The 19,267-nt window shown below is 43.1% G+C and overlaps 1 protein-coding gene across 1 annotated transcript in view; it reads left to right on the top strand.

Annotated features, from left to right (window-relative positions):
- The first annotated feature begins 963 nt into the window (after positions 1–963).
- The window catches only part of NEDD1 (NEDD1 gamma-tubulin ring complex targeting factor), a 38,996-nt gene continuing 20,692 nt past the window's right edge, over positions 964–19,267 (top strand). The window contains exons 1-5 of the mRNA XM_044455192.1: positions 964–1,195; positions 2,843–2,989; positions 10,157–10,251; positions 11,364–11,480; positions 13,638–13,778. Coding sequence (XP_044311127.1) covers positions 2,851–2,989; positions 10,157–10,251; positions 11,364–11,480; positions 13,638–13,778 — 492 coding nt within the window. The 5' untranslated portion in view covers positions 964–1,195; positions 2,843–2,850. The remainder of the gene's footprint in view (positions 1,196–2,842; positions 2,990–10,156; positions 10,252–11,363; positions 11,481–13,637; positions 13,779–19,267) is intronic.

Genomic DNA, 19,267 nt, shown 5'->3' with positions numbered 1-19,267 from the left:
GTTAAGACAGCCCTGGTATTCTTGCATACACTGATACGCACTAGATGGATAAAGTGAGGATAAAAGCTCCTCAGTTGGCAGGTACGGGTACAGGCAGAACAGATGCAGAGAGAGGGGTCATATGCTAATGGACCCAGCTATCAACCGAGAGCACTTAATATAATAAAAGTTGGCTCTAGTCCACGAAAGTTTCTGATATAATTTGTTAGTTGTTAAATGGCACAGAATTCTTCATTTTTGCTGCACGACACTCACACACTCTGGAAAATAAAATGATGTGCCGAGAATGTTCGTGTAAAATGGGAAGACAGAGCTAAGGAAGCGAGAAGGGTGGCGTGCGTGAGCTCAAGCCTGTCACAGATACCCGAGCCTCTGCTAGCCTTTACTAGTCCCGACAGCTCAGAAGTCCGTGGAGCGAGGGCGCCTTGGTGCCGCCGCTTTCAGCCAAGTTCCATCTACAGGACGTGACTTTTTCGCCGTACAGCGTGGCTTGGTGCAGCTTTCCCCAACCTGGCGCCATCCAGATGGTGTTTTACTTCAGCGTGCTGTTGGGAAAGACAAGTGTTGTAGTCCTTACGTGCAACTGGGCACCGGAGGTCTTACTAGCCAGACTCGAGGTACAGGAGTCGGATCCGGTCCCGTGGATCGAGGGACCGGAGCGCCTCAGTCAGCCGCTCGCTGCGGATGGTGGGCGCAGTACATCAAACCTATTTGGAGGGTGCCTGGTTGTGGAAGGCTGGCTTAAATTATTTCCCACCCCGTTCTGTTTTTAACAGTTAAACAGGAATCACACGACAAAGCTGGCCTCTCGCCCAACAATCCATTTTGAAATAAAGCTCCGCCTCCATCGTTTCTTCCTTTCCAATTAGGGAGGGCGAACGCGCCTCGATCTCTTTTGCCCTTTCTCGGCTGCCGTAAAGAGAGCCCGCTCGAGGTGGGGAAGCCCGGAGAGGAGCGGGGGGGGGGGGTTGGGGCGAATCTTTCCCCGCGGTGCCTATTGGGACGGGCTACTAAGTTTAAGAATCGAGGGAAGTCCGCCGCGAGTGGTCCAGCGCATTTTGCGGGACGAGGAGGAGAGGGCGCCTGCTTCGAAAGTTTGTGGATGGGCGCTTCTGCCTAGCAACGCCTCATGTCTGGGAAGATGAGTCGGGCCGGCTAGAACACGCTAACCCGGGGGGTCCCGGCCGAGCGGAAGGTGAGCGGGGGGCGGCGACTGTCATTGTTCCGAAGCCAGGGACGGGGGTCCCGGCACCCGGTCTTTCTCCGACGCCTCAGCGAAGGACTTCCTTTGGCCCTTCGTGGTGGTCCGGCCCGCCAGAGCGAGCGGACCCCGTTTGGCTGGTGCCGGGCCCTTGCCTTGGTCCAGGAAGGGAAGGGGTCCTCTTTGTCATTTGCACTGGGAGCTCCTCCTGAAAGAGCCGCTCCGTTCCGCTCCTTTTGTGAGCTGGAAAAGAAGACTGTGGAGCACCTTCACAGTTGCTCTTTTGTCCCAAGAAGTGAGGCACCAGTTGCTTCCCTCGGAAATGAACAGGAGCGACTCATAAAGCGCCAGTTTGTGCGTATCTTCTCGGAATTAAATCCCATTGAGTGCAACGGGATTTACGCGCTAGAAAGTGCCTACACTAACCTTCTCCTTCCTAGTGCATTTTAGTTTGTACGACTATAATTCCTACTATCCCGCAGCCATGAAAGTTTTTTTTTGTTTTTTTTTTGTAAGTATGTTGCCACTGGCAAGGTAGTATGGGAAAATTCCTGTTGAAAATTCCTTGGGAAAATTCCTTCCTGTTGAAAATCCCTGTTGAAAATTCCTTGGGAGCAGATATTTGTCTGTAATCCGCCCAGGGAGCTGAGTGGGCTAGTGGGGTGGGATAACAACAACAACAATTCCCTTGCAGCTGTTTCAATGTGGAGTCTATCAGTTGCTTTTGACTATAACTTTCATCATCCCAGACAAGAACACAGTCACTGAACATACTGGTTGGGGTGTGTGTGAGATGAAAGCTGTAGTCTGACACACCTGGAGAACACCACCTTGAGGACAGCTAGTTTAGGGCAGAATGTCCATAGCCTTCCAAATTGGGAGAATTATGACTATCCTAAGCAGGGTCAGAGGAGTGCAGATGCAAAAGTTTTCTGCATATTTCTGCCCTGCAATGTACATTGTCTAATTGCTGCACTTTAGAGTGGGAAGGAAGAAGACTGAGGTGCCAGGATATCTCATACCTTTGGCAGTACTAGTTCCCTCCCTTCCCCCTCATCTCCAAGGCTGTTTTTGCATAATCTGTTTGATTTCTGTATTGGCCATCTGGTGATGTACATAAATGCAATTCTCTGAGCAGTTGTCTGAAATATGTGTTTGCAGTGAACAGGTGGTTGGCTTCATCAACCATTCATGAGTGGGTTTCATGTGTCATTCTCCTGCCTCATTTCTTGCCCCTAGGCCATTTTTTTCTTTTGCTTTTTTTCCTGCTTTTCCATTCCAGTTTAGGATTAGCATCATGACTTGTTTTGGTGTGTTATCAATTTCCTCTTGAACACCTGCAGAAATATTCTTCTTCTACTTCTTCAGCATCTGCTGTTGGAGTGCAGACTTGAATGATGTTATGTTGATAGGTTTTCCCTAATTTTGTTTGGTAATTGAACTTTGCATTATAGGCCAATACTGCCTCTGCTACATCTTGCGTCATTATTAGAGCCACTCCATTTCTTGTGAGTTTGCAGTTTTAGGAGTAAAACACTTTTTTTCTGACTACAATCAATAATGTTTGATATTTAACTTGTAATGGTTCATAAATATCTAAGTACCCTATACTCGAGGTTCATTTTCCTTTGTTGCTTACAGGTACAGCCATGCAGGAAAGCATCCGTTTTGCTTCATCGGGAGATGATGATGTTAAAATATGGGATTCTTCATCCATAACTGTAGTGGACCAATTCAGTCCCCACACTCCCTCACATCCAGTTAGCTGTGTATGCTGGGGTAGCAACAGTATCCTTTGCCATTACATGGAGTTTATATTTTTGTCTGGAGCTATACTTTTTCTATTATTAGTGGCAAACTGAAGGTGTCATTGACCAGATAGCTGTTTTTATCTCAAGTAGATTTATACTGGCATGTCATTGATTTATCTCATGGTCTAATTACAGGCCCATAATAGTTGCATTTGTTAGATCTTGGGACATCATAGTCATCAAGAATTTTCCATAAAGGAATTTTCATTAAATAATCTCTGTTGTATCTGCTGATACTGTGGAAACAGTTTGGGTATGAAAGGAAATTGAGTAAATGTCTCTGGTCTCTAGGAAGATTGGGCTGAGGTACCAGTGGGACCTGGTATGCTCAGAAATGACAGCTGAAGTTATGAAAGTATGTAAAATTATTAATTTATTGTATTTTTATCTTTCTGTTTGCCCTGCAAAGAACCCAGGGAGACTTACATAATCCCCCTCTCCATGAAATATATTTCACAGGTGTATTTAATGCAATATATTATACAATATACTTCATTGGAGTATAAAGTGTTTATTCCAGTCAGAATATATTAGTAATTTTGGTTACCTATCTGGGTAGTTTAAGCAAAACTTCAACTATTATAATTTCCTCCTTGTAGTGTTACCACTTGTAGACCGGTGATTATCAGTATTTGTGGTACTAACAGTCCTCCTCTGTGCCTCACCTCCAGGACACAGAGAAGTTGTTTTTGTTATAGTTCGTTCATTTTTTATTGGATTTATATCCCTCATTAGCCAGGAAGATTCCTTGAGTGGGTTACAAAATTATAAAATGTATAATAAAAATGTGCATGCATATTCTCTCTCTCTCACGCTCCCCATAGAAAAAGAATAGTCCAGTTATTTTGCTTAGAGAAATGTCCATGGTTTGGTGCTAGCCCAGCTTCTCTGTTCAGCATCTGAGTAACAGAAAGAATTAGCTGCCAACCCTGCAATATTGACTAGGCAGGTAACAGCAGTGAGAAAACTGGGTTTATATTTTTTTCCTGATTTGGCAGAAGGAAGGGGACAGAAGAAAAAGCAGTGAGTAGTTTTGGCTATTCTAAGCCATAAATTCTAAAAGAATTTTTCATTATCAAAACACACATACAAGAATGTAAATATTTTTCAGATTTTAATTTATACCTTTGGTAAACTGATTTCTTATTCAGAGTCTACTGATTTAACTTAAGCACATCTTTGTGTGATGTGTATATATCAGTTTTTTAAATGGTTAATAAAATAGTTTTATATTTTTCCATTTTTCATATAACGTATCACTAGAAATGAACCGAGTTATAATTCACTATTTTCTCTTTTGATTCTTTCCAAACTGTTTTGGCAATTATAATTATTATTATTATTATTAGAACATTTCTATGCCGCCCCTTGCCGAAGCCTCGGGGCGGCTTACAACACAATAAAATACAATACAATACAAAAATAACAATATAAAATTAAAATTAATGTTATAAAATAAATAAAAAATATAAACGATATAAAAGAAGTTATAAAAGAAAAGTTATAAAAGAAAAGAAAAGAGAAGTCGCCCTGGCCAGATAAATAAGTAAATATTGTTAACAATTAAAATGACGTTTAAATAAAAAGGTCTTCACCTGACACCGAAAAACAAATAACGACGGCGCCAGGCGGACCTCTCTGGGGAGCACATTCCATAGATTGGGCGCCACCGCGGAGAAAGCCCTCCTCCGAGTACCTACCCTCCTAATTTCTTTCACGGAGGGTTCCCGGAGAAGGGCCTCTCCCGCAGATCTCAAGGGGTGGGCGGGCATATATGGATGTAAGCGCTCCTTCAGGTAACCAGGTCCCAAGCCGTTTAGGGCTTTATAGGTCATAACCAACACTTTGAATTGGGCCCGGACTTCAATGGGAAGCCAGTGAAGCTGTCGGAGAATTGGAGTCATGTGAACATAACGCCCCGTCCCCGTCAGCAACCTGGCAGCTCTATTTTGAACCAATTGAAGTATCCGGACTATCTTCAAGGGAAGCCCCACGTAAAGCGCGTTACAGAAGTCTAGGCGGGAAGTCACCAGCGTGTGTGTCACCGTCGCCAGGCAGTCGTACTCCAGGTAGAGGCGCAGCTGATTAATCAGCCGAAGCTGAAGGAAAGCGCTCCTCGCCACCGCTGTCACCTGAGCTTCTAATGAAAGCTCCGGGTCGAGGAGTACTCCTAAGCTGCGGACCTTGTCCCTAAGAGGGAGTGCAACCCCATTCAGGACCAGGTCAAATCCACCCTCTCCGAAGCCCGATCCGCCAACCAACAGGACCTCCGTCTTGTCTGGATTGAGCTTCAGTTTATTGGCTCTCATCCAGCCCATTACCTCGGCCAAGCACCGGTTCAGTACAGCCACTGCCTCACCTGGATTGGTGGACAACGAGAGGTAGAGCTGGGTATCGTCAGCGTACTGGTGATTCCGCAGCCCACACCTCTTGATGACCTATCCCTGTGGTTTCATATAGATGTTAAACAGCAAAGGGGACAAAATGGAGCCCTGTGGTACTCCATGGCATAGCTGCCATGGCACAGAGCCATAGCCCCCCAGCACTACCTTCTGGAATCGGCCGTTGAGATAGGAGCGGAACCACTGCAAAGCAGTGCCTCCGACCCCCAATCCCGCTAGCCTATCCAGAAGGATACCATGGTCGATGGTATCGAACGCCGCTGAGAGGTCCAGAAGAACCAACAGGGACGCACTCCCCCTGTCCTTCTCCCTGCACAGGTCATCGTACAGGGCGACCAAGGCAGATTCAGTACCATACCCGGGTCTGAAGCCGGACTGAAATGGGTCCAGATAATCAGTTTCATCCAAGAGTGCTTGGAGTTGTCCCGCCACCACCCGCTCTAACACCTTGCCCAGAAACGGGATGTTGGCCACTGGTCTGGATCCAGTGACGCTTTCTTCAGGACCGGTCGGACTACCGCCTCCTTTAAAGGGGCAGGTACCCGATCCTCCCTCAGAGAAGCGTTAACCACTTCCAAGATCCAGGTCCCAATCCCGTGCTTGGAATTATTTATTAACCAAGACGGGCAAGGGTCCAATAGGCAAGTGGTGGGACGTACTCGTCCAAGCACCTTGTCCACATCATCGGGCCGCAATAACTGAAATTCATCCAATAATTCTGGACCAAATGGCAGCATTGGCGTCTCCCCAGAAACCTCTGATTCATTAGTGGAGCCCAGCTTGTGACAAATCTGAGCGATTTTCTCCCTGAAATGCCTGGCAAAGTCATCACAGCGGGCCTTTGAGGGTGGAACCGGATCTTCCTTGGGACCCGGGCAAACCAGGCCTTGCACCACTCGAAAAAGCTCCGCCGGACGGCATTGTGAGGAGGCAATGGAAGTGGAAAAAAACTTCTTTTTCGCCGCCTTCACTGCCACAGCATAGGCCCGATAGTGGGCTCTCAAGTGTGTTCGGTCAGATTCATCCCGTGATTTCCTCCACCTATGCTCTAGCTGTCTCCCAACCTGCTTCATCGCCTGCAATTCAGGTGTATACCAAGGGGAAGAGCAGGCTCTGCCCGGTGGGAGAGGATGCTTAGGAGCGATCATGTCCACAGCCCTGGTCACCTCCCTGTTCCACAGTTCGACCAGAGCCTCGACAGGAGCACCAGTCTTGTCAGCCGGAAACTCCCCCAGGGCTTTCAGGAATACATCCGGATCCATCCGGCTCCGGGGGCAGACCCACACAATCGGGTCCGCACCCTTACAGAGGGAGAGGTCGCTCTCGAGCACAAACCTCACCAGGAAGTGATCTGACCATGACAGGGGAGTCAAACATAAATTTCTCACCCTCAGGTCACCCTCTTCCTGCCCCGTTGAGAAAACCAGGTTCAGAGTGTGTCCACGTTCATGGGTTGGGCCGGAGACATGTTGAGACAGGCCCATGGCCATCATGGAGGCCATGAAGTCCTGAGCCGCCCCGGTTAGACCAGACTCAGCATGGAGATTGAATTCCCCCAGGACCAACACCCTGGGGGTCCTCAACACCAGGTCCTAGACGGTCTCCGTCAGCTCAGATAGGGAGCCTGTTGGGCAGAAGGGTGCACGGTACACCAACAGAATCCCCAGTCTGTCTCGTTCACCCAACACCAAGTAGAGGCACTCCAGCCCTGGACTCGAAGGGACCGGAAGTCCTGTGAGAGGGATGGAGGCTCGGTAAACCAAAGCGACCCCCCTTCCCCTCCCCTCTGGGCGTGAACAGTGCTGAACCAGATAGCTGGGCGGGCACAGTTGAGAGAGGGCAACATCCCCCCCCCCCGCCCAGGTCTCCGTTATGCAAGCCAGGTCGGCCCCTTCCTCCACAATCAAGTCATGGATGAGAGAAGATTTATTATTGACTGACCTGGCATTGAGCAGCAGCACTGTCAGGCCTGAGGGGCGGTTGACAAGGCTACCTGGCACCCTCTGGCTGGGGGCAGAACCAGAAAGAGGGACAGGTGTCAGCCATCTGTCCCTCCTTCTTCTACGTGGACACGTAAAGCCCCCACTGCTGTTACGCCCATTGCCCATGACCATGCCAATGGCAGCGCCCGCGCGCTCCCCAGGAAACATAAACGTCGACATGGCCAGGGACGACTCCATAAAACAAATTAAACAGAATAAAATTATAAAAGCAGTTAAAGAAAAGAAGAGAAGAAAGGGAAAAAAAATTCCCCCTTCCCTAATATTCAATGGCAGGCGGGTCAATTTCAACAAAACAAAAGCCCCTGGCCAGCCCAGCCCCCCCGCTCGGCCCCCGAACGGCTCCCAACCGGCGGCGACTGCCCTTTGGTCATCGGCCGCCAGCGGCGCTTTGAGTCCGCAGGGAGCTTCCGAAGCCCCGCCCGGTCCCGCACGCCCTAACCTGTGCGGGGGGGGCGGGGCAACCCGAACTGGACCTGCGTGCTGGCCGGTGGTACTGGCCTCTGTCGGCGGATATAATATAACAATTAATATAATTGTTATCTAATTATACTTAGATAACAATTGCCTAAAGTTCATTGTGAGCTCTCTTCATATTTTCCCTTTATAACATGATTAATTGGCTGTTTCAAGACAAAACAGCTTTTGCGCATGTGTGTCACAATAGTCACTAATTTTACATTATTACTAAAATTAGTGACTATTTATTTCACATTATCGTCAATAATCGGTCTGAGCATTTTAAGTATGCTCAGCCACCTCTCTTTTGTGGCAGATCCAAGAAACACCTCATTCTGACTTTAAATCTCATTACCTTATACTTTCTATCCATGCAGGTTCAGTAGTATGTAGTTTAGATAATATTTACTTCCATGCCTGACAAAGCCCTAATTACCATGATGCTCATAGTAATGTTAAAGGGTGATGTGGGTATGGAGTGTAGACAGGTAAACACAGTGTTGGCTTACCAGGATTTTGCCTGGCTTCCTCATTCATTCACAACACCAAAACGTGTTGCTTCTTGCTAGTAAGAACATTTCAGTAAATTTTCCTGCTTGTAGGATAATTATAACTAGCTACTTGAACTGCAAATAGTATAGCAAAAATTACCCTGATAACAAACGGGTCAATTTTCTGAGTCTTAAATTTTCCTTTAGTTGGTAACTGACCGAAGAGAACGTTTCCCAGAAGGCAAGCATGTTTTCATTGAGAGGGGCGGGGGGAGATACCTGTGTATGTGTCATCTTTGTGTTGTGTTATGTGGAAGGAATCCCTGGGCTTAGAGCTGTCATTTGATAACTTGGAACATATCCCGCATCATGGAACATGTGGGTACAGCAGTTCCAGTGAGGCTAGGCTGAGGTGCCTGCCATATTGTTACTCCCTGTATAAGCCAATGAAAGGATTTCTTACAGGGTTTTTAGGGAGTGAAAATACAGCCCCTGCATAAAACTGGTGGTGGTGGTGAGTTCATCTCCCATCAAGTACTCTTGGGGTAACAGGGTCCTTCCTGTGGAATGAGTTTTGCCTCCCACAGCTGATTTTTGGCAGGGGGCTTTTTTTATTCAATTCAAGCTTCATAGGAAAAAGCCCCTTGTCAAAATTGGTTGGAGAAGGAACAACATGCACCACTGAGCATCACTGAGCAAGGGCCCTTGAGGTGACTCTGGAGAGGCCTTAGTCAGATGGCAGACTTCCCCACTTCAGCTCTTACTTGACAGAGAGGGCGTTTTGCTTCCTATGTAAATGAAGGGAAAGTGCTCCACTCAGTTGCATGGGGGAGGGTGTGTGTGAGAGACAGAGGAGCCAAAGGGAGCAGGAATAAGGGCCCAGAGAGAACAAAATAAGTGGATGTAGAAGGAAAGGACCAGAGAGGTGGGAGGGAGGGCGCTAGGAAGAAAGAGCAGCCAGGTAGATGGAATGACGAAAAAGAAAAAGAGAAGCCAGAGAGTAAACAGAAAATAGGACCGCTGAAAGTCCAAACTATATGAGCTATTGCTGCCTTCTGCTTAGCATGCCACAGTTAATGTCAGAACCTAATGGATGACTACTGCTTGCAAGTGTTGGCAGCAACCAACACTGCGGTTCTGTCTGTGGTGAGCAGAAGTGACTGCTAGTGCAATGGGAATCTGGCACTTGCTACTGCAGCCTTGGAAAAGTAGACCAAACTAGTGCCTCTGGGATTGGTCAAGTTGGCAGTGTCCCAAAAAGGTGTTCTACTGATTTGTCCCATTTCTGAAGCATTAGTTTCCATTTGTGTCATCAAAGTAGCTTCCTACTGCACTAGCAGTCATTTCTCTTAATGCAAAGGTTACTGATCATTAATTTTCATCACAATTGCAAAACCTTTTGCAACAGCAATCATTGCTTTAAATTGTATGTGGGTAGTTGGTACCAAGAGGTCATGAACACATTAAACTGCTCCATATTTAAAAAAAAATAATTAACTTGCATTGAATGGAAGCTAGGTGAAATTTATCTCTTGAAAAGAAAAAATACTAAATGACACATCATTTTGAATCTCTCAAAAGCTGAAATGACTTTCCATCTGTGTTTATAATTAATGGTAACTTGCAAAAGAAATTGCATAATATTTAAAAATCAGCATGACTCTGGAAAGCACATTTATTTTCCTTTTGAATTTTATGCTATTTTATATAGTTAAAGGAGCTTAGATTAATAACCTTTTCTTCTTGGATACTGTACAACCCTTTGTGGCATGTTCCATGACTTTTGTTTCAGATAATTTTCTGGTCACTGCCTCTGCTCTTGGTGATAAAATAGTGATTTCAAATTGTAAAGGTAAACCAGTTCCGCTCTTTGAACTAGCTGAAGGGGTAAGTAAAGCAGTCTCTTTCTTGGTAATCTTACAGTGCAGTCGCCTTCATGTTTACTGAGATGTAAGTCCCTTTTAATTAAATGTGGTTTATTCCCAGGTAAGTTGTTATGGGATCACAGTCTCAGGCTGTTATTTTGTCTCTTTTCTGTTGCAAAAATATTTTTTTCTGTAGTAAATAATTACTACAGAAGTAAGCAAAAGCTATGAGTTATTTGCTGCATTTGGATATAGTGCTAAACCATAAGGTAGCAATTATAAGGATAATTCATATTGAATCTAAGGGTCATGTGCTTTTCCTTTCTACTTCTTTGCGGCTGCTAAGAAATTGAAAGTCTTAGCTTTCATTTTAGATTAACTACAACTTAGTGTGTCATTTGAAACTGAACAAACTTAATATTTTTGGTCAATCATAGTTATGGTCATTCCTGCACAGAACGTACTTATAAGCAGGGCTTTTTTTGTCCAGCACCATTTTTAATGGATTTTACAAAGTGATTTTGAACAGCATAGCAGTTCAGCAGCAAACATCATTAACATAGTGCCTGCAGGCTGCTATTGTGTCTGCTATCTGCTATCTGATAGTGAGAGAAAGCTGCTTGGGAAGCTGCTCCCGGCTTGGGATTGGTGTGTGTGCTCACTGCCTGCTGGGATGTGAGTTCCTTCCGGCACCATTTTTTTTAAACAAAAAAAGCACTGCTTATAAGTATAATGATTTTAAGAGTCTGAAAAATTTCAGACATGATTTGATATCATGATGTGTGAACAGGTCCAAGGTTTAGCATTGACTAGCCCCTCTTTTTAAGGATCAAGTAGTGCAAAGCCTTATTCAGAGATGGGCAACTGCAGAGAGTCTGGGGCCCAATTTGATGTATGTCCATAAATTACATGCAAGCTAAATGTTAAATATTCCTCTCCCCACCACAATTCCTACATTTTACTTTCTCTAACTGGAATTTGCTTTAGAATTTGGTGGACTCTACATTTTATTACCTTTGACTGTAGAACATTGATTTTAATGCATCTAGATAATCACCTCTGGTTGTATTAAGTTTTTAAATTTTTATATCCAATCTTTCTGCATGGTTGATTTTTCTCTTTTTTTCTAACTAGGCAAAGCAAACATGTATAAATTTGAGTTCAAACTCGATGTATATTGCAAGTGGGGGCACTGATAGCACTGTTAATATTTGGGATTTAAAATATAGAAAACTTCATCGATCTCTTAAGGTAAGGCAAGGTATTTTCTGTCTTGACTCTTTTCTGTTAAACTGTGTAGCTCTCAAAATAATAAATTCTCCATCCTCCAACTTTGGACTCTGATCTCTGAAGTCCGATATTCAATTCAGTTTTCCTATCTTAGATGTTTTTGTTACTAGTGTGTTTTGTGGATTGTATGGATTATCATTTGATTACACAGTAATTGGAAATTAAACTGCCTATTTCATACTACCCTTGTACAAATCTGTGGTGTTAACTGCATGTAGAATACTGTTAAGGTTACTGTTCCTGGAAAAGGATATTATCAAGTAGGAAAAAGCACAGAAAAGGGCAACTAATATGATCAAGAAGATGAAGTAACTCCCCTATCAGGAACAGTTACAACATCTGGTATTGTTTTGCTTAGAAAAAAGGCAAGTAAGGGGAGACATTAGAGAGGTATATGAAATTTTGCATGATGAAAGTGGATGGGGGCTTTTTTCTCCCTTGGTCATACCAGAACCCAGGGTCATCCCAGGAAGCTGATTGGTGGGAGATTCAGGACAGACAAAAGGAAGTACTTCACACAGTGCGTAGTTAAACTATGGAATTAGTATGTAGTGATGGCCACCCATTTGGAGGGCTTTAAAAGGAGACTGGATAAAATAATGGAGGAGAAGACTATCAGTCACTACTTGTCTTGTCTGCCAATATGCTGCTTCGATTATATAGGGCAGCATGCCTGTGTATACAAGTTGTTTGGAAACTTGTGCAAGAGGATGCTATTGGACTGATGTCCTGCTTGTGAGTTCCCATAGTCAGGTGGTAGAATGTTGTAGTTGTACACCTGGCCTGATCCATCATGGATCCTCACTTGTTCTTGGGGTGGAAGGGTGGGCCACCAGCTGTATTCTGCAGTAGAAAAAGGCTCTGTCACATGTTCCAGCCATGAATGGTAGTGAGATGCACATCGTATCATGGGTGTCAAGCACAGTGTGCAGACACATCAGTATGGAATGAGACTATTAGGTGTCCTAGTCCTGAAGGGTTTTTATTACATAGGATTTTCCCCTTCCAAATCTTCCCTTGGGGGTTTAGATATCTTTCAGAACAGTGAGAATGGTGGTACAGGAACCCTCAACTGTGAGAGAGAATTGCTAAAAAATTCTTCCTCCTCCAGCAGGAGCCTCCCCTTGATCAAAATACCTTCCATAAGTGGAAGGACACCCAATTGGAAGCAACTCAATCAGTTTGAAAGCTTCAGCATGTAGAAAAAACATATGGAATTATCCAGTCTGTGTTGAGAAATAGAACAGTCTCAGGAGAATTGCATCCCCTGCTCCACCTCAACTCCCAAATGTACAGATTGAGTCTTAGTTCTGTTGGGCCTTTAGATACAAGCCCAACTAAACATCTTGGTAACCACTTGGTCTTGGGTAACAGTTACAAAACTTGGTAACACTGACTTTTACTCTCTGATAGAACTCATTACCAAGTACATTATCAAGTTAATGCTAAAATTATCACTATCAATTGTTCTATGAAGCTGTAAGAGTTAGGAAGAGATAGGGTTAGAAGAGGTAAAATTGGAAGATGCTATGCTATGTGGATTGTGGGACTGCAGGTGGCACAGTGGTTTAAACCGCTGTGCTGCTGGGCTGGTAGATCAAAAGGTCACCGGTTCGAATCTGCACAACGGGGTGAGTACCTGTTGCTCTGTCCCAGCTCCTGCCAACCTTGCTGTTGAAAAGCATGCGAATGCAAGTAGATAGAAAGGTACCACTTTGGTGGGCAGGTAACAGTGTTCCATGCACTTCGGTGTTTAGCTATGCCGGCCACATGACCACGGAGTCTGTCTTCAGACAAATGCTGGCTCCCTTGGCTAGGAAACAGAGATGAGCACCGCCCCCTAGAGTCAGACATGACTGGACTTAATGTCAAGGGGAAGCCTTTACCTTTACGTGGATTGTAAATCTCAATTACTTCAACTTTGACAAAACAAGGGAGGCTATTAACACAATTCTAATACATGTCTGCTCAGTGGTAAGTCCCATTATCGTGAATGGGGTTTTATTGTAGGTAAGCAAGTATAGGGTCACAGCCTAAAATGGTTATTATGTAAATTCTTTAGAATAATGTGTACTCCATAATATGTCATGCCAATTTCCCTTGTATGATCATTTTTAGGATCACAAAGATGAAATAACCTGTGTTTCATTTAATTGGAATGATTGCTATGTTGCTTCGGGATCCATGAGTGGTGAAATTATCCTGCATAGTCTTGCTACAAATTTATCCAGCACTCCATTTGGCCATGGCAGCACTCAGGTAAAGTATGCTAGAACTGGAAAATGTTTCCAGTGACTAGATTCTCTTTAGGTGATCACTGGATCTCAGCATGGGATGGATTCTTTTTCAATTTTCTCCTACTGTAATTGCTTCCCTTTTTAGTAAGGTGATCCCAGACTCATGTATGAAAAGCGGCATAGCTTTAGGCTCTATTCTTGTATTTCTTTGGTGCATTGAGCGAGCAGTTCCTACAACCTTTGTTGTAGGATCTCTGGCCTTGTAAGAGAGAAGATCTTCCTGGAGTCACATCTTATCTCGAGATCAAGTCACAGTTGACGCCATTGTGCATTTGACCGAACTTCCAATTTGTAGTGGAAAAATGGTTTGTCTGAGTTCAGTCATAGATGATGTTAAATGTTTGTTTGTTTGTTTATTTATTTATTTTATTTAGAAAATTTCTAGGCCGCCCCATTCACCGAAGCCTCGGGGCGGCTTACAAATAAATAAATTAAAATACATAAATAACAATATAAAATACATGTAACTGTATAAAATAAGTCGCCCTGGCCAATGTTCAAGGGCAAAGGCAGAATTGTAAGTCCTTGTAAACAAATTGGGCTTTAAGGAAAAAAATGGTACACCAGTTTTTGAGTTTTAGTTCTTTTACACATAACCTACTCTGCTTCATGGGCTCAGTATGGCCTATTGGTATGCTAACATCTGAGATTTTTTTGTTAATGAAGTTGGCCCTCCAATTAGGGGAGCAGGACTCCTGCAAAAGTGGAAAAACGTGATGTGCTGGGGCATGGCATGCTCCATTGGGGCCTGTCTTGCATTAAATCACGAGCCTTGCATGTCCTGAGTCTGGCACCTGCCCCACCCTTGCTGGGGAAGTGCACTGTTCCTGGCTGGCCAGAGCGGTGACTGGGAAGGGAGCGTTTCCCACATGGCTGTCTGTGGACTAGTAGGCAGCAGGTTGCAAAACTTCAGAAAAAATCCCATGTAATTATAGATGGCAAAATTGCGAATAATCAAATCTGTGAAAGTCAACCCCTCTAAAGTCGAGGTTCTACTGTATTTTATTGAATTTTTTACTTTATGTATATTTAAGTTCATTCTCCCTTGCTTATTTACTGTTCTACCCCTTTTATATGTATGCAGATAGTAAAAGGAAAATGAAAAGAGAAAACAAAACAGAAGGAAAGAAAATACGTGGGGAATATGTGCCTCAACAGAACTGAAAAAGAAAAAGATCTTGGAGAAATTGTGGACAATAGGCTAAATGTTTGCCATCAGTGTGATGCAGCCACCAAAAGGGCAAATGCTATTTTGGGATGCATTAACAGAAGTATTGTTTCCAAATCATGAGAAGTAGTAGTTCCCTCATGCTCCTCACTAGTCAGGCCTCATATGGAATACTGGGTCCAGTTCTGGGCACAAAGATTTAAGAAAGATGCATCAAAATTAGAAAAGGTCCAGAGGAGGGCAACAAAAATGATCCAGGGTTTGGAAACACTGCCCTATGAGGAGAAACAGAACTGGGCATGTTCATCCTTGAGAAGACTGGGGGGCGGGGCATGGTATCCCTCTATAAGTACCTCAAAGGCTGTCACAAAGAGGAAGGTCAAGATCTCTTCTTGCTAATTTATTTATTTATTCATTTATTTTTTGATTTATATCCTGCCTTTTTCCTACAAAGGGCTCAAGGCAGCTTACATCTCCTCCTCCATCTAATATCAGAGTGCAAGGTACAGAATAATCAAGTCAAGCTGTGACAGCCCAGGTTCAGGCTAGATTGTCTGAAAAGGAAAAGTTTTCTTGCTGTCAGAGCAATACAACAGTGGAACCAGCTCCCTAGAGAGGGAGTGGGCTCTCCCACAGTAGAGACATTCAGAAAGAAACTAGACAGCCATCTGAGTGGGATGTCATAACTTGGTGTCCTGCAACAGCAGGGGGTGGACTCAGTGACCTTTATGGCACCTTCCAACTCTATTAGTCTATGATTCATTGAAAAGGTATATGTAATTAATTGGTTCCATGAAAACTTGTATTGAAGTAAAGATTAAATTCACACTCTAATATGATTTAAATGGCATCTGACTCCAAAAATTCATCCCATACATGGTAAAATTTTTCCAGGTTATCCCTCCTTGTAACTGAAGTTTATGGCTGAGCAGCTACTTGTGTCAACATAACACCTTGCTTACACTTCTTTTTCGCCCTCTGTATTAATTGTTCTGGCATTATTACCAGCATTGTTTAGTTACATCACTTCTTAGCACCATTGGTAGGAAAAGCTCTCCAGAGATGATGATTTATTTTTATGAGTGTGTGTGTTTACCAAACTCACATTTCCAGAAGGCTGAAAAAGTTCAGTGTTTAATGTGTGCAGCTCTGCAAAAGCTGTGGCAACAGCACAGTATTCATTAGAAGCAAAAGCCCAGTTTGTGAAAGATCTGGTGTTCTTCATTGTTATCATCCATCAGTTATATTGATGCAAACTTTTTCATAATAGCCAGATTGCTCTTTTTAAAAAAGCCACCTCATAGCAGAGCTAATAAAGTTGTCATAGCTGTGCTTTGTGTGTGGCTTATTTGGGAAACAGTCTCTGACAGTTATTGATGGACAATGTGTTATCATTTAAAGACCAAAGCAATGAAAACAGGGGAGCTGGATCTGAGTTGCAGTGATAAGGTGCTGAAAGACCTACAGCTGGGTTACATTGACTGGTATTTTCTTTGTGTACCTTGCACTTTTCCTTGCTGCTGTTCATTTTGTTGTTAACTTTTCACCATGTTCTGATAAAGGAAGATTGGATCACTCTTAAACCTTGAGGAATATTAGTGTAAACTATAAGGCTGTCATACTTATATGACAGATGTAATCTAAAGAGAGGCCAGATATATTTATGATGAAGTAATTAAATGATGTTTAAATATTTGCTGTGATATCAAATGCACATTACTACAGGAAACCAGTTATTTTGTTGTATGGCATAATGCAGAAGCATTACGGATTTCAATTTTTCTGTCAGCTGCCTGCTTAGACCTTTTTCTTTTTTTGGTTCTTATTTACTTCACTCTAATATGGGACAGAAGAAAGACAAAGACAAATGGAAGGAGGAGTTAGAGGAACCACAAGGGAAGAGCCTTATTAAGAGAGTTGCAAGGAGATTGGAGGAGAAATAATGTGGATTGCTTTAGGGCTTTTTGTTTCTGTTTTATTTTTGCTTTCTGTGTGCTTTCCCCCTCTTCATTCCAATAGCTGTTGTTATATGAGAAAAATGAGACATAGACCAGGCTATTTAATTTAAAACTTCAGTGACTTTTTGAACCTACTGGGTCTTCTTCAGGTTCCTTTTTCTTGTTATCTGTTCTTGAAGTTTAATTCCTGGCAGTCAGATCTGGCACATGGATTATGCATGTGTCCTTGTTGGCCTTTTGTAGGGTTGGAGAAAGAAACTTCAATAAATCTCAAAAGATGTACTATTAGTTTCTTCTTCCTAAATGCAGAACTTTGCATTTGTCCTTGTTAAATTTTATTCTGTTGTTTTCGGTCCAGTGCTCCAGGCTATCATATTCTCTATAATATCATATCATATTCTTTTGGTCTTTCATCTACAAATTTGATAAGCATTATCTTAATTTTCTCTTCCAAATGATTTATAAATATGTTGCAGAGCACTGGGCTCAGGACTGAACCCTATCGTACCCTACCCTTTGTCTCTCCCCAGTTTGAGAAGGTACTATTGATAAACACTCTTTGAATCCAGTCCAGTATCCAACTGATAGTTCTATCTAGTTCACTTTTAGCTAGTGTGCTAAATGGGATATCATGGAGCACTTTGTCAAAAGCTTTACTGTGTCAAGATATATTATGTTCACAGCGTTCCCAAAGTCTACCAGGGAGGTTACCCCATTAAAAATGAGACTTCCAGCCTTCTGTACATTATATTTTAATGTGTGTTCAGAGCATACTAGATACCTACATCCTGTAGGAGCCTTTATTGATTCTGTATGTTTTCCATGTATTTGGAATTAGGACAGTTATTTCTCTGAAATTAGTACAGTTATCTCATGGTAACAAAAAATGCATTTAACTTAAAGCCTGTTATGCCATCCATTTCAGGTCTAAAGTATCTTATTGAAACACAAGCCCAGTCGTGAAAACTCTTAACAGACTCTTAAGCTTGGCATTCTGTTAGAATTCTAAAGTTTGCATTGTTAAGGCAAAAATGCCTAGCTTGAAAAAGCTGTTCAATTTTAATTGCATGTCATTCCAGTGACACTTCAATGGCAGACTTGCTGACGAAATGGCTCTTCTTGTAATAAAGATGTGGTATCAATGCTGACATTCACTTAAAGAGTTTTCAGGTGTTACTTTTTCTGTTTTTCCACTACTGGACATTGTGTCAAACTCAATCTCATCTGTGCTTGGTATGAGTGCTAACAGACTTAAGCCAGAACGGGCTGATTTTTCATGAAGTTCTTTGACCTCCATTTTATGTATTTCTCTATTGCGAAAACCATTGGGCCAGCACTTTCTAATTTGCTCTGCTGTCCTAAAACTGCCATAGTGCCACAAAAAGGGGAGCATTGGCTTAGTTGCCCTGGCAAGAGGGTTGGGCTCTTTTTTCTCCTCTATCCCCCACCTCACATTAAGGATCATAGGAAGGCTTCATTTGCTCTTAGTAATGTTGGTGCATAGCTAAACATAGATTACTACATAGCCCTACATAGATTACTACATCTGTGAAGAGATCACACTTGAGTACTTGGTCCCTAATAACAACGCTATTTAAAAATATGTATTGTAGTGAGAGAAAGCATGAAATGAGGAAGTCTGTCAACAGGCATAAGAAAAGTGACTCTTTTTGGCAGAGTCAGGGAAAGAGGTCTGCAAACACTTTGGGACTCTTTTGGCACATCCCTTTCTTGCTATGAAAATATATGATAGTGAAAAGTCAACTTGCCAGTCATTTAACCAGTGCATATCTGCAAGTTGCCTGTAAACTGGTGCCATCCTCTCCTTTGTCTCCACCTTTTTACATGCATTCTCAGAACAAGCATTTCCCTAAATCTAGTAATTTGTAGTAGTAAATCTAGTAATTGTTTTCTTGTTTGCTGGCTGAAGAGATACTGGGCAAGTTTGCACTTCACAAGATGTCAACCTGAGAATAAGCCATTGTGGGTGGGTAGTTTGTTTCCTATTCCTGAAAGATGATTGCTCACTTAGCAGCTTGCCATCTTAGCCTCTCTCAGTCTTCTTGGCTGCTGCCAGCAAATTTCTGAAGGGTCTTTGGGGCAGACAGTTTTGTTTCCTTGTTCCCTGTGTCAGCATCCTTTCTGTAAGTTGTCCAGTGGGGTTGCTAATTCATGAAAGAAGTTCCCTTACATCAGATTGCCAAAGAGATTTAAGTGGCCGAGCCCTTATGTATATGCGTATTGTTGCGGGGCCGGACTATAGTTTGAAAAAAATATGAATGAATTCCTATGCATACTGCTCATTAAAATTAATTAAAATTAAAA

This window comes from Varanus komodoensis, unplaced genomic scaffold, assembly GCF_004798865.1.
Source record: "Varanus komodoensis strain SLA01 unplaced genomic scaffold, ASM479886v1 scaffold8, whole genome shotgun sequence".
Taxonomy (NCBI): domain Eukaryota; kingdom Metazoa; phylum Chordata; class Lepidosauria; order Squamata; family Varanidae; genus Varanus; species Varanus komodoensis.
The sequence above is the reverse complement of the archived record's forward strand: the minus strand, read 5'-3'. Positions and strand labels throughout refer to the sequence as shown.